The 24,027-nt window shown below is 41.0% G+C and overlaps 2 protein-coding genes across 3 annotated transcripts in view; one reads left to right on the forward strand and one right to left on the reverse strand.

The window, feature by feature from the left end:
* LOC138204100 (protein O-GlcNAcase) lies at positions 1-16,962 on the forward strand. Its single transcript, XM_069159234.1, has 17 exons — positions 1-205; positions 2,869-2,920; positions 5,619-5,716; positions 6,268-6,398; positions 6,486-6,657; positions 6,759-6,857; positions 7,701-7,970; positions 9,014-9,094; positions 9,239-9,711; positions 9,813-9,987; positions 10,418-10,474; positions 10,832-10,917; positions 11,085-11,189; positions 11,588-11,679; positions 11,788-11,977; positions 13,226-13,385; positions 14,050-16,962. Exons 1-17 carry the CDS (start codon positions 166-168, stop codon positions 14,184-14,186), a joined length of 2,418 nt encoding a protein of 805 aa, XP_069015335.1. The 5' UTR covers positions 1-165; the 3' UTR covers positions 14,187-16,962.
* The window catches only part of LOC138204101 (urea transporter 2), a 22,990-nt gene continuing 15,783 nt past the window's right edge, over positions 16,821-24,027 (reverse strand). For both annotated transcript variants that reach the window (XM_069159237.1, XM_069159236.1), the window contains 3 exons: positions 20,628-20,762; positions 19,290-19,339; positions 16,821-18,068 (listed from right to left, as the gene is read on the reverse strand). In XM_069159237.1, coding sequence (XP_069015338.1) covers positions 17,886-18,068; positions 19,290-19,339; positions 20,628-20,762 — 368 coding nt within the window. In that variant the 3' untranslated portion in view covers positions 16,821-17,885. The remainder of the gene's footprint in view (positions 18,069-19,289; positions 19,340-20,627; positions 20,763-24,027) is intronic.

Consider the following 24,027-nt stretch of genomic DNA (forward strand, 5'->3'; position numbering starts at 1 on the left):
ATGTAGAGCGAAGGAGAGGGAGGGGAGAGGAGGTGGAGGCAGATCGAGGAGAGGCATGAAGAATTTCCCCGGGATCTGAGCTGACAGACGGGGAGAGCATCTCGTCTTCCCTCGCTCTTTAGGGGCCGACTGGAAGCGGGGGGAGGCAGCGCTGCCGAGGACAGGATGGAGGAGAAGAAGCAGTTCCTTTGTGGGGTGGTGGAAGGTAAGCAGCGGCCGACTTCATAACTGACCTCCTGTCAGATCATGTGATTTTTTATTTTTTTTTATTTTTTTATTTTCTTACCTCGAGGGGACGATTTTGAACAGGCCACCGTGTGACCTATATTTGCGACCGATCGTTTTGTCAGCCACTGTGAGGTGGGCGTGGGAGTGGTGATGTGTTTATGAAGACTGGCGTAGGTAGGATGACAAGGTCTTTATGAGGTGATGTGGTGGTGATCAGTCAGGCTTGAAGTGGAGATCAAAGAGCAGGCGGTGAAAAGCATCCAGTAACGTCTGGTTGAAAGGCTCCAGGGAACTGGATAATGACTGCTGGGAATGAGGAAGATGATAATGGTGCAAATGAAGTCGATGCGTATGGTGAAGATGGTCATTAAGATGGTAATGATGACTGGACACTGTGATGAGGTTTGTTGGTTTGACAGTAACAATGATGAAGATGCTGTTGAGGATCCGTAGAAGAAGGCTGTGGTGATGATGGTTGTTGTTGTGATGATGAAACGGTGAAAGAAAAGACAACAAAGAGGACAATTTAAAGATGTCAATGAAAATAATGCCAGTGAAACACCCCGAGTTTGGAGGTGATGATGATGGGAATAATGCATCACTGATTGTAATAATGTTAATGATGCTACAGGTTGTGACTATCACAAAACAGCACACAGAACAATTACAGCAGAAAAGAGAGAAGAACAACACCTGTCCCTTCTGCAGTTATCTCAACTTACAGCCACACACACACACACACACACACACACACACAAAATATGAAGAAAGCATCCTACTGTATACGAGTGTGTAATGAAGTGGATAATACTGTTGTGGAAGGATGCAATAAAACTAAGTTGTCCCATGTTTCTTTCTGATTATATGCTGCGAGTTTCGGCTTTCAAAATAAAACAAAGCTTTTGTTTCCCAGGTGAATGGAATCTAATATTTTCTAATGTTTTTTTTTTTTTTTTACCATACAACAATAATAATAATATCTTATTGATAATGAGGATAATAAAAAAAAAAGCCAGATTTGTTCTCATCAGTGTTTACAAACCAACAGTGGTATTGTTAACTTACTCTATTTCTGGTTTCAGATGTTTGCACAAAATGTATGTAAAGCTACAATTTGTTTTCTTTTCATTCGTGCAGTCTAGAGCTGCAACTAGTCAATTAATCAATTATTTGATCAACAGAAACTTAATTACTAACTTTTCTGATAATCAATTGATCATTTTTGAGTCATCTTTGGATTAATTTATTTTTTAATTATCTGATTCCAGGTTCTTAAATGTGAATATTGTCTGGTTCCTTTAGTCCTTCATGATAACAAATAGAAAAGAAAAAAAAAAGTGGTCTTGAACTGTTGGTCAGGACAAAAGAAGACATTTTAGGCTGCATTTTTATCTCTAAGAAACACTGATCAATATTATTTTTTACCATTTTCTGACATTTTAAGATTGATATTTTCTATTTTATTATGCATCTAAACATTGAGTCTAAGAAATATCCTTTAATATAAAAATTGGATGTCTCAACTTGGTCAGAGGGGTGTCTTTAAATCTTTTGTTTAATCCGAACATCAGTCCAAAACCCCAAAATATATAAATCACAGGTATAAAAGAGAGATAAAGTTTCTGTCAGTTACTTATTTGTTTCAGCACTTTTTGGTTTGTCTGCCTACTCAGCTTTATAGGTCTATATATTTATAAATGCACGCACACACCTTAAAACTAATTTGTATGCCTCCTCCAACCTGAGTGTTTCTCAAACCTCGTGGTGGCATCCAGCAGAGGTAGTAATTGGGTTGGCTTGGTGGGGAGCACGCCACAGGACACACACACACAGATAGACATTTCCTACGCACCAAAATAAACACATTCCCCAAAGATGTGCAGCAGAAAGCAGTTTGGATTGTAAGTTTATCTGATTTAATTCTCACTCTGACCCACTTATTGTATACACACACACACACACATATTGCAGACTTATTCAAAAACGCAAAGGAGGGAAAGGGACACTGGAGATGCTCCCATTTCTAAGAATAGAAAATATGATGGAGAGTGTAGCGGGAGATGAATTATGCCTCTGCCAAACACAGTGGGGATGTGACCAAGTGAGCACCACAAGATCTTGTAGAGCTTTGTGAGGCTGCACATACAGCGGTGGAGCTGCCAGCTGATAGAGTCCGGTAGCTGATGATTGTTCAGTGTGTGAATAAATGCTGCAGAGTATTGAAATAAAAAAAACAGGCAGTCATGAATGATATGTTTCATATAAAGTCACAAAGGATTGAGTTGCAAAAAACAAAAGCACAGACGTCGCTCCCATTGTGCTTTTTTAGCCAACAAGAATATAAAATTACACTGCAGCAAATGTCTAATGAAAGTCAGTTTTAGAGCAAATTTACTATCATATTTGGTCAATAAAAAATAAATTTGATATGCAGAAATGATTTTCGTAAACTGTTAGAAAATATTAAACAGAGAAATTATAGAAGCAGATCTCCTATGTGACTCTGTAGATCTAATCAGAACTAAAGTAGTTTATTAGGAGTCTCTTATCATGAAAGTGTGTAATAATAGCTTTAACCTCTGCATTAGTAATGGGACATGTACAGTATGCACTCATTTTGTTTTTATTGTTCGTCTCTAGGTTTCTATGGGAGGCCGTGGTCTATGGATCAGAGGAAAGTTCTCTTCCAATGGTACGTCTGCCACCACTCTCCAAACAACCTGTCTGCAAGCCTGCATGTGCTGTTCCAGTCTGTGAGCGCAGGTGTCCATGCATAGGAGTCTTGTGAACCTGGTCAGAGGGGGTGTTTTTGTGTTGTTCTTCCTCTCCACATGAACAGAGTGAGCTCGGGAGCTACTGACCTGATGCCTCGGTGCTAAAATCAGCTGCACGCCTTTATTTCAGTGCCAGGCAGAGATGAGAGAAATCACTGACGCAGAATGACTCCACAGCAAAGGGCAGACTCATCCTCAGTCCAGAGGCTTAGCCGTGGCCGTCAGGCGGGGCAGACAGTGTATTTTGTCAGAGAGGGAAGACAGAGAAAGAGGGTCAGAGGTGGGATGTGGACCATGGTCCTAGAGACACTGTTTTCAGTCATGCTGGCAACACGTCTGCCTCTGAAACGCCTCAATAGATTGCGGTGAAATTTTGTGCACACAAATATTCAGTGTTTCCTCCATAGTGATATGTTTCGAGTTTAAAGGCTTGCCAAAAAAAATGTATGCCTCTGCAATACTAAATCTCCACAATTTGTAATATAGAATGAATGAATGAGGAAAAAAAAACCTCCTAGTTACAGATAATTTATCAACATTTAAGCATGTTTCGCTGAGCCTAAAGCTCTTTATTTAGCAACACCTTTTTTCCATGAACACCAGGGAGCTGCTCAGCACAACCACACTCTTTAGCTGTTGGCCACAGTGCGAGGAGCGATACCAGTTTAGTGCAACAGCAGGCTGTTTTAGGCAGACGAAAGCGAGGCATCACAACAACATGAAGCTGGGTAAAAAAAAAAAAAAAAAAAAAAAAAAGCCATTTAAACCAGAAAAAAATAAAAATAACATTCAAGATAATCTACACAATAAGGGTGCTCCAAATCAGATGTAATATAAAGGCAGCACGGTCAGAATTCAAGTGTATTTGAATCTTGACTGAAAGGCAGCTTCTTATCTGTCACAACAGTTTTCATTAACACTTTCATCAGCTCATAAATAGCATGAATCAGTGCATACTGATTTCTATGACAGAATACTAATAGTTCATCTTCAGCACAGAAAAAACATGAAAAGCATCATTCAAACAATTGTCAGTCCATTAATGTAATGTGAACACAACAGTCAAGGCACAACAGTGTCAAATATTAATAGATGCACTAATGAAGGATGTGGCATTCCCTTTTCATGTGCGTCCATATCACCCCTCGTGTATACCTCCTAGTTGGAAGGGAACCAATTAACACATTGATCTTACATATAAATGGAACAACATAAATCCCTGTTGGGAGCTGCAACACAGTTTTGTAGTTCGACAGCCAATAGTCACAGTCGGATGCGTCCCCAGAGAGAGCGAGTCCCTCTGCTCTGCTTTCCACCGCTCTTAAATATATGCAAAACATATGCATCCAAATCATTATGGCACATACAGTGCATCCGGAAAGTATTCACAGCGCTGTAAGTTTTGTTTATATTCATGCTCGAACAACTATGCGAGATTTGTAATATAAAAACATGATAAGCAGCTTGGATTAAGTCACAAAAATGTGTCCAGAAACTTGTTTTGATTTGCAGGTGCTTGAGGAGGAGTTTAGTTTGTACATGTGGAGCAAACTGGCAAAGAACACTGCCAAACAGGCAATCACTGCTTTATGAAGAGACAATGGGAATTGATTTTACTTCCAAAACTTTGTGAGTGTGGCAGCAGCTGAGTGTGTGGACACCAGGTTTATTTATAGACGGGCTTTTTTAGGCTCTAGTGTGGGGTGCAGGAAAAATTCATACGCCGAGAGTTGCATAAGATTGGCAGAGAAGAGCTGTGGATGTGTCGACAGTAAAGTGTGTGTGTGTGTGTGTGTGTGTGTGTGTGTGTGTGTGTGTGTGTGTGTGTGTGTGTGTGCGCGCGTGTGATTGTGTTTTTGAGGGAGGTAGGTTGTAGCTTTGTGGAGGCGACTTGCGTACCATCTGTCCAGGAAGTGAAGTGAAGCAAAGAGAGAGAGAGAAACACTGCCCACCAACAAATGACAAGAAAGAGAAAAGCTGGTCCGTGTCCAGAGAGAGACAGCAATATTCATGTGCATATATATGTATGTGTGTGTGTGTGTGTGTGTGAATGCATGCTGATGCAGATATTGTTTCACTCCTATTACTATGCTCTATTTATAATTCAGCAGGTAATTTCCTGTAACTGAAGCCTCTCGATCAATACAGTGGATCTATTTTCTTGCAGCTTGTTGTTTTTAATTTTTTTCCCTTCATCTGTCCTCGCCTCACTTTCAGCTTCTAATTTCTCTCTCCCCCCCAGGGAACAGATTAATTAAGTTTAGAGCATGAATATACAAAGTAACAGATTATATTAATTTCAATATTCATATTAAATAATGCAGAATTCCTGAATTTGACCAGAATATGAGGTATAAAATCAAATTCTATACAAAATCTGTAAAACAGAAATGTGGGATTGTAAAATATCAACTGTAAGGAGGAAACAAAAAAGAATTATGATGATTAAAAATTGTCTTTTTGAACCATTATATGGTTGGATTTCAGAAATTATGTTAAAAGTGAGCATTCAGCAGTTTTCCTTCCTATACAGACAGCCTATTTTTCAAACCAAACACTCAAACCTGCACTTTGTTTAACTCCGTTTCCTCTCTCTCCTTTTTTTGTCTCCACCAGGATGCAGCATTGGGGGCTGAACACCTACCTGTACGGTCCAAAAGACGACCTGAAGCATAGACTGTTGTGGAGGGAAGTATATTCTCCTCAAGAGGAAGGTACGGACTTCCCATTTCTCCATCTGTCGGTCTCTCATGTCCCGCCATTTATTCACTCATATGTGCATCCAGGTTTTCCTACAAAGCAATAAAAATCCATTTTAAATCACTTAAAGCAGATTTAGTGAAGCACAGGTAAATGAGGCTGAAGTTCAATAAGATATTCTGTCTCCTGTCATAAGTATGAGATTGACTTTTTTACATTTCTGGAAAAAATATCTTTTATTATAATGTACCATACAGATACTGAGACAAGCAGAATTTCCTCAGAGATACATGAAGAGAGAAATGATGGTAGCACTATATAATATAACCCTGATTTAGAGTGTATGTTTGTTACATGAATAAGGATCTAATAAAATACACTAATCAGTGTTCAAAAGTTGTGTTCACATATAAGCACTGTATTGACTATATATCTTAGTCTGCTGCATCACAGCACCTCATACATCCATCATTTTCTCTTGAATTAAATTATAATTTTGGTAATTATTTCTCATTTTGTCCCATTTTAAATGTCATGTTTAAGATCTCTCTCCTCTTCATCCCAGGTCAGTTGCGTACCCTCATCGTAGAGGCCCAGTCGAGAGGCCTGAGGTTTGTTTACGCGCTCTCTCCTGGCCAGGACATTGTCTTCTCTTCTTCCTGTGACTTGACGCTGCTCAAACGCAAGCTGAGACAAGTACTTTACACACGGTAAAATACTACAGAAATGCAACTGGTTTGTTCCTTTAAAATCACTCACACAGAACCTCATCACTCTCTCCAGGTATCCGACCTGGGTTGCCAGGCATTTGCCATTCTGTTTGATGACATCGATCACTCCATGTGTCAGGCCGACAGCGAGGCCTTCGCCTCCTTCGCCCATGCTCAGGTCACAGTAACCAATGACATTTATCGGTTCTTGGGGGAACCGCCCGTCTTCCTCTTCTGCCCTACAGGTAGGATCGGAGGTGGAGAACTCAGAGTCAGGACTTCAAAAGAATGTGACAGTTTTACTGCATCTTCATGACACATCATCCGTCTTTCTCTCCCCCCGCAGAGTACTGTGGTTCTCTGTGTTCTCCCAGTGTATCCAAGTCTCCCTACCTGCAAACTATTGGAGAGGACCTGCTGCCTAATATAACAGTAATATGGACAGGTGAGACATATAATAACTATAATGTGGCTGTATTCCTGCAGCTATTAACCAGAAACACAAACTGCAACTTCTAGTTGGTTTTTTTTTAGCCCCATTAGTTGACCTGCAATTTTACACACACACATGTGCACACACGCACGCGAAACACAGCTCAGCCTGCACACATGCAAATTAGTGTAGGCACAAATTCTACACAACCTCCCCCACAAACCAGAAAATGATATAGGTTCACATCCACCCACACGCATATGGAAGTACAGTAAAAACACACACACATTATCGCCTTCTCTTTCAGTTCATTTCTTGAATTTTTACTCTTCCACCTCAGAGGCTATTCTGTAGTGGCTACATTTAAATTATATTTAAAATTCATTGGAATGTCACACCATGCACCACAACCTTCATAAATGTACCTATATATATATATATAAACATTATTTATAGTATTACATGAATATTACAGGATAGTCAAAGCACTACCTAAATCAAGTCAGAGATTATTATAGTCTAATATCCCAAAGCATGCACCATAGAGCTGTACATATAATGAGCAAAATTAGCAAAACACATAAAAACGTACAGACATTGTACGGGAGATAGAAAAATATTTTCCCCCACAGCAGTTCATTTGGTTATGCTACAGCAGACTCTCAAAGCATAAGTACCTGATGGTTACCAGATTTCTTGAATTTCATATTTTGATGGTTAGCTCGGTTTTGATTTGATCAAATTCTTAGATAAGAACAGCTTCGTCATTTTAGCCTCCCTCAGATTTGGATGTGAAGTTTGTTTTTCAGACCTTCGTGCTTTCACTTGCTGTCTTCCCTTCACTCTGTCTCACAGGCACTAAGGTCATTTCCAGGAAACTGTCCGTAGACTGCTTGGCTGAGGTGGAGTCTGTCCTCCAGCGCCCACCGCTCATCTGGGACAACCTGCACGCCAACGACTACGACTCCAGGCGTCTCTTTTTGGGACCTTTCAAGGGTCGAGAGCCTCAGCTGAGGCGCCAGCTGAGGGGCCTGCTGCTCAACCCCAACTGCGAATTTGAAGCCAACTACATCCCGCTGCACACGCTGGGAAGCTGGTACAGAGCTGGAAAAGAGGAAATGAAAGGTGAGGGCACCAGTGGAGGGATGGCAGATGGAGTGGAGGAAGTAGCAGTGATGAGACCGGAGATGTCCCAAGTTAATAAAATAATATTGTCTCTGCCAGACCCCGTTCATGTACAGCTCATCCCAGTGCTTCCTGGAGAAATGTTCAATAAGCCAGTGTTGCTTGGCAATGAGCATCATTTTGACCACCAAGTAGAAATTCAGTCTGATATTACTTAACAAAAGGTATTCAAGATCCATCTGTTGCCATAGAAAAGTTATTCAGTAAGCTTTCACACACAGCACCAATATTTTCCTCATACTGACCTACAAAATTTCACCAATCAACTATTTTCAGTGCAAAATTATTATTTTTTTAATTGTGTCTTTAGGTCCGATTTATTTCACCATTCTGATTCACAGTGTATATATCCCTGAAGTTTTGTAGTTTAAGTTACTGTAAGAATTTCTGTAACAGTCGAGCTGTATTACCCTTTACATCACCCTAATTTGGGATTCGGTTTATATTCAGTGCATTTCATTCATTGTGATGTACATGAACACACAGCCAGAGAGAGAAAGAGGGAACAAGGGAATTGGACGAAGAATTGTAAGAATAGAGAAGCACTGCAGTGTGTGATGTTCTGAAGACTGGGTGGAGGGAGGTGGTGGGGGATGGAGGGGGGGGGGGGGGACAATTGTGTGGTGTGATGAAGGAAGAAGTGAGAAGAGAACAAGGTCCCTCTGTGGAGGAGAAAGCAGGCGAAGGGCTGGAGGATGAATAGGCTTAAAGGGAGGAGATGAGGGGAAAAAAAGATGAAGGGCAGGCTGAGGCTCGTAATGTGGATGGAAACGGAAGAGGAAGTTTAATGATTACATGGGAGGCTGCGGTGCAGTCCTATAATATTTTGCCTATATATGATGCCAGTGTGAGCCAGTGAGCATTACCGACTGATTATGCAAAATTATTTGAGGCTGAATTTCTGTATGTCTGCGAGATGCTCTGAATATAAATTAGTAGAGTTTCCTCACAGATACTATAATACAGTCTTATGTGTGCTCTAGATGAGGAGTACTGTCCTGATAGAGCTTTGTCTGCTGCACTGCATGACTGGATGGAAGAACTCAACCAACCTCTACAAGCAGGTAAAAACTACCTGTGTGTGCTTTACTTTTCAAGTGGACCAATAAATTGATTAAACCTGAAAGGCTATATTTTTAGAGACTGCCCAACTAAGCCAACAAGAATGTTAACCTGTGAGGTTTTTTTCTTCATTATTATCATTCTAGGTCGGCAGAGCACAAGGGCAGACCAGCGAGCCTCCGTCCCAACATCTCGCTGCAAAACTCCTGACAGACCCGACCGCCCATCAACCTTCAGAGGATCAAAAACTGTGGCCAAACTCCCAGTCTTCCCCCTGAATTCCAGTTCCCCTCCCTCCTCACCCACTAAGGTCAAGGGCGAGACGGAAGTACAAGAGGAGGAGAAAAAGAGGTCAAACCAGCCAGGCCAACCCCATCAGCCAACTCCAGGATCCAGGCCTGCAGCGCTCGGTGGATGCCGTGGACAGAAGGCCCTGGGTCGGGGGCTCTGCGGTGGGAAGGGCCTGCTGAGTGAGTCACAGGTGCGGCTGTTGGTTGGTCTTTATTACCTCCCCCACGAGCATGGCCCGTCCGCTGAGAAACTGCTGCAGGATCTCACCTGGCTGAAGACAAACTGCCACCTGGTCAGCGCTAACAGCAAGAAGCCGCCGCCTCTGAAGGTCAGTGAGGACTTTGTGTTGGGTTTTTGTTGATTAAGTTTGAATTGTGCTGTGCATGTCTGATGATGTACATGACCAAGTGTACTTACTTATGTCCTCAGATTGATGAGTGGCGTGGCCGGTCCTCCAGGTTCATGTCTCTGTGTGAAGACATAGCACAGCTCCACTGCAGTGTTGTGGGCGGGGCCAACAGGGCTGTGCTCTACGACCTTTACCCTTATGTGTGGGACCTGAGGAACACAGCTCTGGTGGCAAAGGCTTTCATATGCTGGCTGGGTAAGGACACAGAGATGGAAGCAGGAAACATACAGGACCATAACTTGTTTTCCTGTAATGCGCTACTGTGTACTGAAGCACGTTACTATATATTATACTATATAGTTATACTACCTGCATAGTGTAGAGTGCAATACAGTGCGGTAAACCATACTGCTTTACGACAGTTTATAAACTGCCCACCATGGCATAGCATAGCATAGAAGAGTACTGTATCATATAGTATAGTATAATATAGTATAGCACGGTGTTTTTTTTTTCCATACAATATCGCATAATTTGGGACACAATGTTACCAATGAGGTACTTGTGTTTGAAGAGGGAGGACAGGGGGTGATCGAAAAGGTCCTGTACATTAGTGGGGTGGTGTTGTCTCATTTTAATAACACTTTCTTGTTCTCCACCCCACTCACTCGTCTACCTCTCTCAGAAGGACATGTGTTAAGTGACAGCTCCACCCTCGGCTCCTGGAGGAACTGCTTCCACTGTGAGTAGACGTGACCTTTAATCGTTTTATCTCCCTGTCTGTGCCAGAAGTAACTAACGACAGGTACAAGATTCACTCATGACTGCTCAGCACAAGGTCAGCTGGTAATGGAGCAGTGAGGACTGATTCACCAGTTATGCTTCAATTATTTATGACACCAGCATAAAAACTTAAAAAAGTTGATTTCAGTCAACATCTCTGGAGGCGGTCTAATGGTGTAAACCACTGAACTTTAATGCTGGCATAAATATTTAAAGCTGTGCAATCATTCTCCATCTGCGCTGACAACTCTGCTGGCATTTGATGGGCCCTACCCTTATCATGTCATCAGTGACATGTGACTCTTATCTGTGGTAGGGTGTGGAAAGACCACAGGAGCAGACCTACTGGGAGTGGAGTCAGAGCCCTGGGTGTTCAAAGGGGGCGTGTCTGGGGAGGTGCAGGTAGCGTGTCGGTCTACTTGAAATGATCTTTATCAATGGATTTTTTTTTTTTTTTTTGTGGGTGCATGCTGGTGCTCCTTAAATTCTTAATAATATATGACCTGCCTCTGTCTAGTACAGTATCTAAAACTTTCTGGCATGTGCATGTTTGTTCATGTGGTGTGTAGATGCTTCTCCCAATAGGCAGCAGCAGTGAACTTTTCACCCACCCTCCTCCTCTCTTCCCTACCTCTCGTCTCTACAACATCAGGCCCTACCACAGCAAAGACAAGGTACCCACATAAACAATGGCAGGATCATTCAGGAAATATCCCACAAGTCAAAAGAGGTGCACTCAAGAGAGGGAAAGTCAGAGAATATTTGTGTTTTCCTCTATTTGTAGTCTTTTGTATAGCTGCTGTAGAAACAGACTATTTAGGAGGAACATTTCTATATCATGCAGATGCTCAGGCCAGAAAAGTCATGGAAAATTTAAGGAATCAGTAATCCTTAATGAGATCAGTAATCTCATAGATAAATGCTATAGAAATAGTTTTCAAAGAACCCTGATTGTTTAGTCATCTGTAGATTTTTAGTTGGACGTTTACACACTGGTGTAGGGAAACCCATGGTCTAAAAAAAAAAAAAAAAATCACAAACATCTTTCAAAAGGATATTACTTTGTGTGCAGGTGGAGCTATATCGGATGGTCCGCCAACTCCACCTGAGGACTCAGGGTGGCCAAGAGTCCAGTGCTGCTCATCCAGATGTCATAGGAGACAGGTGTGTCTGTGTGTGAGAGACAAAGAGAGCTGGGCAGTCTTTGACACTTCATCATAATAGAATGACTTGTAAAACAGTGTATACAGATACCTCCTTTCATTCCCGTAGATGTCTCGGACCGTGCCTGGCGTTGTGCCCCGAGTACAGCTTCATCTTGGAAGATGAGCTCGGTGTTTGTGGCTGTGTGTTAGGCATCTCGGACGTCCGCTCCTTCGCCAAGCGCTGCCAGGCCAGCTGGATTCCCGCCATGAGGGACAAATACCCACCGAAAGGGAACAACACCCCCCTCAACACACAGGTGAATACGTGGGTATTATTCAGCAGCATTCAGAACTCCTTTAAATATCTCTTTTTGAACAGGTCATTTATTTTGAAGGACACGGTCCACGTTACAGGTATACGCACACAAAGAGCTATAGACACACCCAACACATTCATGCACACAAATGTTAAGGTGTTTCAGTACCTGCTGTCACACCATCTGGATTCCTCGGTGAAGGATTAATAACCCACCAGGAAGTTAGTGACACATAGGTAAACAACACATACTGAAGACAAGATGTGTTTTACAGCCACCTGCAATATTCTCTCTCCACCTCTTCATGTTGCTATGGGCCTCTATTTCCTGTATCAGCAGTGCATCATACACACTTACATCCAACTAGACTTAACAGTTGTTGCCATGTGCACACATACAATGGTGTAACTGATGCAGCTATTAAATACAAAAGGATTTAATGGTAGAGTTAAGAATTGAACACCTTACATTAAAGAATCTTTGATGAAAACAGAAGGGTAGACTGTATCGCACAGTGTTGTTGTTGCCCACCATGACAAACACTTCAGTGATCTCAGGCAAAGAGCCAAACGGAGCGTGGTGGTGAGCAACAGACAGAGTCAAAGCCTGACGTCTGTGGATGATGCTTCCTCCTGCTCTGTGCGTCACAGCACACACTTTGGATGACTGTCACTCACACTGCAGCCACAGGTGTGATGGTGCAAAAGGTTTTACAGTTGAAGGCTTTAGTGTTGACTGACAATGACATTTGTTCCTGTAACATATTACTGGTATTTTACAATATTATTTTGTCACTTATACTTTTTTTTGGTGTAGCTGCTATGTGTTTTTGTCTTGAAAACAGGGAGGAGAAAACTTCCTTACAAGCAATTTGTATTCCAAGAAAAAAATGCTTACCAGCTTCTTTGATAGGAAGTACATCAGACTAATTAGAGAGGCCTATTTCTACAAAATATAAGCTGCTGGTACAGCAGAGACTCTGAAAATATTACAAGTGTCTTGCAACATCAACAGAGAAATTGAATTTACGATGATAATTTATCTTTAGTCTGTCTGTTAGTAAGAAGTTTAGCTTTAAGGTTGTTAGTTATCTTGAACGTACCCGGGTCAGTCAAATATGACACATTAGCAGCATCTAGTGGCAGTGTTAGAAAACTACAAGAACATGGGACTGACAAAGGTTATCTTCACCTCTCATCAAAAGCACATTGAGAGAATACCTTTGTGTCTCCTTTTCCCTTTCTGGAGGACTTGATCCGGCTGATGGAGGAGGACCAAGGCGAGTACCCAGAATCGCTCCTCTATCACTTCCCCTCTCAGCTGCGACTGGACGCCCTGCCTGAGCTGGTGGACATCAGTGTGAGCCGCACCCTGCTCACTGCCCTCCTCGCTGCACTCAAAGCCAACGGTAAGCTCTGAGAGAGAACAAGGGTTTCCTTATTCATGTAAACAATAGAAAATTGAACACTGAAACGACCACCTGTCTCTATCAAACAAACAAAAACTTGGTGCTGGATTTTAGGGTACAATACTGATATTAGGAAGTGAAAAAATTCTGACATCGACACATCAACTGAAATGTGGTTATCAAACTTGTGACAAATATATGTAATGGAGACAGGATATTTTAAAGTTTAACAATAAACTTCAGTGTCCAAAATGACATCAGTGCATTGAAACGGTGAACGTCACAGGGTATGTAATAATTCTAAGCAATTATAAGTTTAAACAAAAAGCAAATAGAACCATTTATAAATTTACCTGAGCCTCTTTTTCTGTTCTGTTCAAATGTATCGCTGATACAGGTTTACCTGTAAAAGGTCAATATCGATCGATAAAATCAATGACCAATAAGTCTTTCAGGCTCTAATCGGGCTATCTAAAATGTTTTGGAAATTACTGCTGTACAAAAATGTGCACACCGATCGGCGGACTTCTGCTGTGATTATTAATATTTCCCTCCCCAAGCTCATCACCCAGCAGTTACTAGTCATGATTGCTGAAAGGGCTATAGCAACAAAAAAGCTAAACTAATCTCTACCGGTTTGTGTTTCTTGTTATTCTCACTGCAGGTTCTCAGGGTGTGTTTTGTGAGGTGCAGCCTACAGACCGTCAGAGGCTGGAATTCTTGACCAAACTGGGCTTCCTGGAGATCCTCAGAGGAGAAGCCCGCAGCAGAGAGGGGGTGGTGCTGGGAAGGCTGCTCTGAACACTAAAATCACTCACACAAGCATTGTCACACACATACACACCAACAGACACTTGCTCATATACAATTAACACACAAAAGGCATTTACACACACTGAAAGGTGTAACACAGCATGTGCAGTAAGGCACAGAGACAAATAAATATTTGCGAAGGAGTAGGCTCTGTAATTACTCCGTCGAGAGAGGGAACCTTTGTTGAGCGACAAGTTTGAATTCCTTTGAGTCTGTGTGGCAGTGATGGGAACGAGCCCAGAGATTTCAGAGGGATTTTCAAAACATAAAATAAGCTTCAACTTTAAACCTTTAGCAGAGCTGTGTTAATCTTTCTCTGATGCCGCCCCTGGCTGAGGATTACAAGAAAGTAACAAGGACAGAATAGGTCGAGACGGGAGCAGAGTGCTTGATCACAGCAGCTACAACATTCCCCTCCGTGGGCCACGAGCCATTCCACCATGTGCATTTCTTTTAATTGGAATAATTTGCTTTTGGATAATATCATTTCTTTAGAACCCGAAGAGAATTAAGTAACTCAGAAATTCCTCTCAGCCCAATGGAGCATTTTAGTATCTTTCAGCTTGTTTGTTTTGGTTTTCTCTAAATCCTTACAAGCCTCAGAGCTACTGTTTGAAATGGATTTGATCTCCCTGAAGAGGAGCAACTCTTCAACAGCCAGAGTGCTTATGTTCCAGGCACAGTAACTTCCTGGAGTCTTGTCACTACCAGTGCACGGATTAAACAGCAATATAAAATGTTAATTGCTAAACTCGGTGCTGGTGGGCAAATTTTGTTTGTTTCCAGCCTGTGCTAAGCTAGCTGTAGGTTCATATTTACCGTACAGACAAGAGAGTGGTTTTGATCTTCTCACCTAAGATATAAAGCAATCCCCTCCTGACCCCAGTGAGGCTCCTATGGTTGATCTGGTGCTCTGCTTCCTCTGCTTTGTTCACAATTGATCTTTTTTTTCTTAAAACTCAGCACCTGTCCTGATGGTCAAATGGTCTGCAAACACCAGGCCGGGCCCAGATGTGGCATCACTGTTTACACTCGCTTAGTTTAGATGAATGTTTACATGCATGAAGAACAAAACATTGCGTGGCTGTTCACAGAGTAGGGTTACATGCATACTGACATGGAGGCAAACATTTAATTTCAATGGCATGCTCTAACATGGCAACATAAAGGAAGATTTTCTATTGGACTTTTATCAGCTATTATAGCGATAAAGACGTCGTAACATAATAAAAAAAAAATGCAAATGCATGCATGCTAAAATTCATCAGAAACAAACACACACACACACACACACCCTCTGCCATGATGCTGAAGCTCTATTTCAGTCCACGATGCTTGTTAAAACCATAAAACATAAATGCGGCTCCAGTGTAGTCAGTTTACTGTAAACAGTTGTCTTGTAGTCGGAGCACAATGAGATGTACAGCTTGACTGTACAGTACGCTCTATTTAATCAGTTTCTATAGACAGTTACTGGACATCTGTGACTTCATATAAACCCTCTTACTGGTTTTGTGACACCCCCCTCCCCCCCACACACACACGACTTATGTGAAGTTTACACTTGGTTCAATTGGATATAATAGAGACCTCCTGTTTACACAGTTGTCAGACACGGTAAACACTGCCGGTGTGACTGCTACGCACTGGCATATAGTGTATGTGTGTGTCGGTACTTTGATTGAGGTGTGTGCGCGCGCGTGCGTGCGTGTGCCAAATATACAAACTAAGTCAGCTGTGTCATTCTGCCTTTATTCTGAACTATGATGATCACAAGCATGCACGGAATCATTCACTCACCGATACACACATAAACACACACACACACAATCATGCTAAAAGAAGCACAACGGCACTCACAATCAGATCTTCAACCGAAAGTATGTAGAACTATGAATGTTCATTTATTTTGTAATGCAGCTTACGAAGACACAACTACTGTTTGTGCAAGTATTTATATTTCTACTCTTGATTTTTTTTTTTTTTTTTTTTTTTTTTTTTTTTTTTTTACTCTTACGCTCAATCAATCACAGACTGAAAGGCACTTTTGTATGTTTCTTGTTACCAGCCTCATCACCGTAGTCTGTGCGCCACATCATGATGAAAGAATTTAGTCCCAGATGTGGAAATTGTATGTAGAGAGAAAAAAAAAAAAGGCACCAAAATAGAAATGCATGATGTAACATGGAACATGTTTTGCTTTTTGGTATTTTTGACTCTACTAATTAAAAATGTGTGTGAATGTAGGCATGTGTGTGTTTGGGAAACAGGGATGGTGAGGGGAAACTACATGGAAGATCTGCACAGGCAACACTGAAAAAAGAAGGCTTGATGAACCCCGGCTTTTTCATTGAAGATTATTTTTAACTACAACAGCAATCATGATGACGACGACAATAATAATAATAATAATAATAATAACAACAACAACAGTTGCCTTTAAACTTGAAACCTAAGCAGCTGACCACTCCCTCCATTTCATTAATACATTACCTGTCTCACGGTCTGCCTGCATTGAGCTACATGTACAGTCTGTGTTTACAATCAGTTCCAGTGGAGTGCTATGTAGTATGTCTATGCAGGGTAATGAAGGAGTTGAAAAAAATAATAATAATTGTAGAATCCAGTCTGTGTTTTTATTGACAATAACAGTAGAACTGTCATTTAAAAAAAAAAAAAAAACCTTCATTTTAAAAACAATGATTTTACTAAACTGACTTGTTGATTTTCATGCATATTAAAAGAAGTTTTCTTTCCCTTTAAACTGTCTGTGTCTTTGGCTTTTTCTTGTGTCATGGTAAGGACAAACTAGAATAATACATTGAGCTGAATTTGCAGAGAAATCTTTAAAATTCAAAAGGTCCCATATTGTATAAACTCAGATTTCCATCTCTTTTTTTTATTATAAAGCAGATCTAGCTGATATTGAATACTGTCAAAGTGTCAAAACATTCAATCCAGGGAGAAATAAACACTGCCTTTATTCTGCAACAGTGCCGTCTTGACTTTCATAAGTTTGTGATGTCACAAAACCACGGTCATGTTATATCTCCGCCCTTAGCACGGCCCACTGTCCGACCTTTTATGTGGAAAGAAAACAGAGCGGTCATTCCGTCACGGAGCTAGCAAGCAACAAGACTGAGAAAAACCTCTGGTCGACTTGGGCTTTGTGACTTGTGTCAGAAAAGAATCAGCCAAACACAATAGATGGTCAATGACATCAATTAGCCATGAAGACACAGACACAAAACAGCCTGTTCTTAGTAGAGCTCCAGAGAGAAGCTTAAAAGAGGAGATGGAAAACTATATAGTTTTGGTGCTTGAAATGACAAAAATATCAAATATATTTTGATTGATATCAAAACTGCACATAAAACACTGGAATAGTGTAAAATATGGGACCTTTAATAAAAAATGTTCAGGTTGAACTACAGGTACATGACTACTTTGTGATCTTTCATAAACACTATCAATATTTCATTGATAAACATACAGTATATGGAACTGCTATGGGCAAAATATGGAGGTTTGCATTAACTTTCTCAGTTATTTGTAAATTTGTAGTGTTTGTAATAAAAATGTGTTTATGTGTGGTCCAGTTCATCCAACTCAATGGTTGAAAGTACTGATACAGTACTCTCTCTCTGTGTGTGTGTGTGTGTGTGTGTGTGTGTGTGTGTCCTCTCACTACACATCTGTGCTCTCCCTTTCCAAAGTGTTTCCAGCTTTCCATTGGCTGTGGGACAGCAGGTTGCATTCAGGGGCCCTCACTTGACCAATAGGGATGCGGTAAGCTGCTAAACTGCCGGTCAACAGCAACATCAGTGTGGCTGTCAGAGTAGCTGCCCAACTGCATGCTGGGAGACCCATCTAGGCAGAGAGGGAGGATTTCAATAATGAATAAGAGCGAAGATAGACAGAAGTTTTCAAGTACACCATGAGTGTAAATGCTCCTGTAGAGTTGTAGCACTGACCAACTCTTTCTACTATGTTTCAAATACTTATATAGATATGAATCATCATTTTAAATGCGACATATTTTAGATGGGAGCTGTGAAGTTGCACATGATTCTCTGGAGCAAATCTCGATAAATACCGTCCCTGAGCTCACAAGAGCTTGAGACGAATCATTTAATGATCATAAGCACGCAATAATGATTATTTGTTCTGTAAACACAACTAAAGCTAAAGAAATGTGGAGAGGTGAAGTAAATTTATTTGCGGTCAGTTTGTAACAGAGACTGTCATATTGGAGCTGACTCTTGCATACTTTCTGTTAACCACAGCCTTGAAAGTAACCATTCAACAACATGATTAGGATAACCAATGATCATGACAGCTGCAGCAGATATACCACCTTGTGTATAACACTTATAGATTTCAGTCATAGCTTGTTTTATGTATCTGTATTTGTCTTTATTGAAATGTTCCAACATTCAATTTCTTATCAAAAAGTTTATTATATCTACCTATCACTTTAACCTACTTGAATGAAATGGGTGATGGACATGAATCATTGGATGGAAAAGAGAATATGTGGCTACAACATGACTTTTACTAACAACTGGCTTCCTGCATATCGTCCTGTGTATTTCATAACTACTGACGCAAATTACTAATTATAGATTTCATTAAAAGCTTAAGTAATTTTCCAAACCATGGCAGGCCTTTAACCACAACCACCTACTGTCTGTTCCTTAAATTCAGGCAAAAACAATCCTTTAAAATTGTCGTTCATCTATGAACCATTCAAAATGCATCTATGCTCAGAGTAAACGATTAAATTAAAACAAATTTAAAATCAAAGCACATTAAGGAAAAATCTGAACACTTGCTTATCTGAAAGTTAGTTAATTTGGTCAAAATAAAATGGAACAAACATTTCTACACCTCAAAAGTAATATAGCAATAATCACAGTTTGACCTCTAATGGGGTCAGGGCTAATGGGGTCAGGGCTTGTTTCATCCCTGTTCAACATTTCTAGCGTTATACACAGCAACAAACTGAGCATGAAAAATGAAAGAAAAATGGAATCACCTCAGGCCTAAAAGATGAGAAAATGGGTGTTATAGGCTTCTGTGTGTACTTACAGTTCCCAGCATATTGCTCAGAGCGATGTCAGCATATGCAGAGAGGAAAGCTGCAGACAGAAGAGCACAAGTACCTTCAGCTCAAGGTACATGTAAACACAAAGGATTGTAAAATGATGTGAAAGTAACAGTTTGGATTAACAGAGAGATAAACAGAGTGGGAGATTGGTCTAGATAAGTAGGATGTAGAGTCAGAGCAATTAGAAATAAATTGGATTTATGACAGCAAAGGAGAAATACAGCATGTAAAGAAAACATTTTCCTGCATAGTACAAGGAGACGGCTGAATAAGCTGCTTTGTATTTAATGACTCATTAACTTATAGAAGCACAGCTGAGTTTGAGCAAAGCACATTTCCCATCTGTCATCATTATTACCCATGAGCCTCCCTGTTTATAAAATTAAGACATTTCTCTACTAAAGAAGACATGATTTAGCATCTGATTGATGAGTTCATGATTCACTGAGAGGAGCTGTGATGCAGTAAGTAACATCTTGATGACTTAAGGGAGATAAACAAACTACAAAAACTCCCAACAAGAGGCCATACAAGCAGGTGAATCTGTTAAGAGTCACATATAAACTGTCTGGGTTTTACTGCTTAGGAACTAAGAAAATTAGTCTCGTTTGTTTGGCCTCAGTGGATTTCTATTAAAGTTTCAAAAGGACCAAGGGTCTTATGGAGAGTGCAGCTCAACCCAGGAGAAGCACTTGAGTCCCCAGTCCAATTATTAAGTATGAAAATAAATGTGAAAAATGCATAAAACCTTAAAGTACTCAGGTTTCAATTGGTGTAAAGCTTAAAATGACCTTCTGAAAGGCTAAAAGTGAAGGTTGTAGGATTTTAAAAGGGGGTAGGTTTGAGCATTGTGACAAATTCTATGCTTGTAGCGTATGTTTCATATGCACTGCACTGCACTTGAATGTTTTAGCACAATGGACAGAGACAGTGAGAAGGATTACATTAGAATTAGGGAAAGAACACATTAAAATAACTCGTTATGTCTCCTCCCAGTGGTTGAAACCAGCAAAGACAATAAAAATGACAAGCAAAAAGACTGTTTTATTAGTGCTCTAAAATAAAAGTAAGCTTATTCTGTTGACAGCAGATACGAGTTGAAAAACACAAAATAAACAAAGAAATGTTTTTTTTTGTGTCAAATGGTTCACCCTTTTCTTTTAAAAACTAAATCAAAATATCTGTTATAGAGGGTTTCATGTCATATACTAATAACTCTATTATCATACACTTGGGACAATAGTGTGTGTGTGTGTGTGTGTGTGTGTGTGTGTGTGTGTGTGTGTGTGTGTGTGTGTGTGTGTGTGTATTTTTGTCACCGCTAGCAATGGCAAAGAGGTGGGTCCTCCAGTTGAAGGTGAAGAAGAGTCCTCCAACAGCCATGCAGCCCAGAGCTCCATTAAACCCAGACAGACCCGAGTACAGAAAATGATGGTGCACTGCCATGGATAAACCTGCCACACACACACACACACACACACACACACACACACACAAAGAGAGATGGAGACACACACACACAAAGAGAGATGGAGACACAGACAGACACAGTGAGAGTAAATGTGGGAATGAGACAAGCAGAACTACACAGCAACACACACACAGCCTCGTGTGGGAGTGGACGACGCCATCATCTACCTGCTGCAACGAGCTCAGTCTCACCTGGATGGAACTGGTGACTCTGTGAGAATCACTTTCTTTGATTTCTCCAGTGCATTCAACACCATCCAACCACTGCTACTGAGTGAGAAGCTGAGGGTGGTGGGGGTGGACGCGTCCACCGTCTCCTGGATCAATGACTACCTGACAGGCAGACCACAGTTTGTCCGTCTGGGCAGTGTGCTGTCTGATACGGTGGTCAGTGGTACTGGAGCTCCTCAGGGAACTGTTCTGTCTCCCTTTCTATTCACCTTATACACAACTGACTTCCAGTACAACTCAGAGTCCTGCCATCTGCAGAAGTTCTCTGATGACTCTGCAGTGGTAGGATGTATAAGGGATGGACAGGAGGATGAGTACAGGACGAGTACTGGGCAGTAGTGGAGGACTTTGTGGAGTGGGCGGGAAGGAATCACCTGCTCCTGAACGTGGCCAAGACCAGAGAGATGGTGGTCGACTTCAGGAGGAAGACGACGGCTCCACAACCGCTGAGAGTTCTGGGAGAGGAGGTGGACATGGTTGAGGAGTACAAGTACCTGGGTGTGTCCATCGACAACAGACTGAAATGGAAGACCAACATCAATGCTGTCTACAAGATGGTGATGAGTCGACTCTTTTTCTTGAGGAAACTTCGATCCTTCAATGTGTGCAGCATGATGCTGGAGATGTTTTACCAGTCTGTTGTGGCCAGTGCATTGTACTTCTAGTAGTCTGCTGGGGGAGCAGCATTGGAGCCGGTGACACCAACAAACTTAACAAACTGGTTAAGAAGGCCGGCTCCATCATCGGCTACAAACTAGATAGTCTGGAAAAGGTGGTGGAGAGGAGGACGCTCAACAAACTATTGTCCATCTTGGATAATCCTGTCCACCCTCTCAACCACCTGCTGCAGGGACAGCGGAGCACTTTCTCTAAAAGATTCCTCCAGCGCCGCTGTCACAAGGACAGATACAGGAAATCATTCCTGCCCACTGCCATAAGACTTTACAATAACTCACCTCTGGCAAAATCCATCACAGTACAATAACACTGATGACTGTGTTTCTTGGTTGCTTGTATATTATGTGTATATTATATATATAGATATATACTGTACTATATGTATATATACATATATATATATATATATGTTGACTGTGATTATTGGTTGTTGTATATAATATATATAGATATTTAATGTACTGTGTATATATACTGTATATGCTGTGCATTTTATATTTATATTTTTTACTACTATTTACTGCTATTTTATTTTATTGCTTTTCTATTATATATTCTATTCTATTATTTTATTCTATTGTTCTATTATTGCTTCTGTATGTATGCTGCTGTGGCGAAAAAATTTCCCCTCGGGGATTAATAAAGTATATACCTACCTACCTACCTACACAGGTCAGAATTATGGCTTGTTGAAGCTGCAGTATTAAACTTGTCCATGTGGTGGGGCTAGACACACACTGTTGGCATGTTTGCCTTCAGAGCAAGATCTAATTTGCTTGTGACCTTATAAGGAAATTCATGATTCTCCTTTTCTGTACCCTGATGTCTACTCAAAGGAAATGAGACATCTGCTAAAGACGACAGTCTGAAAAACCAGTGCTCATTTGCCAGTTTTGTCTTTCAAATTTCAGATTGTTGTGGGTTGGAGTTGAATGTCTGTGTTCAGCCGGCAGCTGTGTGGAGGTGAGCAGAACTAGGCCAAAGAGAAGTGCAGACAGAGAAGCTGCTTGTCTCCTTTTCTTTGAGCTGGAGCTGCACTAGAACATAAATGGTTTTACTGTAATGAGACTGTACAAGTAATGAGAAGAGTAGACATAAAAGGAGAAAGCCTTCATGGAGATGAACCACACAGGAATCTCTGAGTTGACTTTAAACTTACAACTGCCCTTTTCATTTGTGCAGTAATAATATTAATTTTTTTTTAATTTCCTAAAGTGCACTCGTCCTTAAAATACCAACTTCAATATTTTTTTTTTTTCAACATTTTTATTCCCGATTTTATCCTTCAGTCTCTCGAACTGCTGCACAGTACTGATGAAGCAGGTGGATGAACACCAGGTCAGAGCGTCACCTGTGACTCATGTGTATTCCAGATAAAACAACACCGTGATGCTGAAACTAAAAGCAGACTGCACAGGAGGGCACGCTGACCCAGAAAAATCTCAGTAAAGCCAGAAGCATTGACATTCCCTCTGCTGGCCTGCAGCACCAGTTGCACCATGTCTGTCCACCCACATGTGAGGGAGAATAACAGTAAAATCACAATGAGGTCAGTAAGAGTACAGCAGCTGAGTTCAGCTGCAAAAGGTCAATAAGTCCCGTTTCAAATCAGCGAGCTTAATGCTCAACAGTTCTCTGAAATGTTTAGTTGACAAAGTCTGTACCAAATTTCACCACTTTCTCCTGCACCTCATAACGCAACATTATAATATTCTCATATGTATGCTTTACTCTCATATATCCTTCAACATGTGTATGTGTTTGTGCTTCAGAAAACTGTACGTCTACCTTTTTAAATTCTCAGACGATGAGTGGACCGTGCACACTTTAGAATATGGAACTTCTTTGTTGACACAAGGACACATTCATAGACAGTTAGAGAAGCTTTGTGCTGAGTGTTAGCCTTGTTGCTTGCATTAACCAAATAACTGAGACTGTGGTGGGTTGGAGCGAGAGAGAATAAATTCTTCATTCTTCAGTCTATTTATTCCACTTTGTTTGACTGTGACATTAAGGTCCTGCTTGTAAAAAGACAAAATATACAACTTCTCTTTGGTAAATATTTGCTACAGAATTTCCACAACAATTTGGCGACGAGGTGGGGATACTGAGCGCAACCGGTGTTGAGCTCATGGCTGAATGAAAAAGCTGCATTCGGGCAGAAGTCTTGGACTCCTGACGAGAGTGTAGTGGGTGAGAAGTGGAGCACCAAAGGCTTTGTTAAGACTACAGGCAAATCAGATTTGTTTCTCAAAACATATGCATTGGTTGCTTTCTCACCGACAACATTGAGGTAAACCAGCAAAAATACAGAAACACCTTTTTAATGTAATGCAGCCC

This window comes from Embiotoca jacksoni, unplaced genomic scaffold (assembly GCF_022577435.1).
Source record: "Embiotoca jacksoni isolate LCO1_2020_lvr unplaced genomic scaffold, fEmbJac1.0.p SCAF_24, whole genome shotgun sequence".
Classification (NCBI taxonomy): Eukaryota; Metazoa; Chordata; class Actinopteri; family Embiotocidae; genus Embiotoca; species Embiotoca jacksoni.

Coding starts and splice junctions, on each gene's coding strand:
- LOC138204100 (XM_069159234.1), top strand. CDS start 166: ATGGAGGAGAAGAAGCAGTTCCTTTGTGGGGTGGTGGAAG. Junction 7,971..9,013: donor TGGAAAAGAGGAAATGAAAG/GTGAGGGCACCA, acceptor TGTGTGCTCTAG/ATGAGGAGTACTGTCCTGAT. Junction 13,386..14,049: donor CGCTGCACTCAAAGCCAACG/GTAAGCTCTGAG, acceptor TTCTCACTGCAG/GTTCTCAGGGTGTGTTTTGT.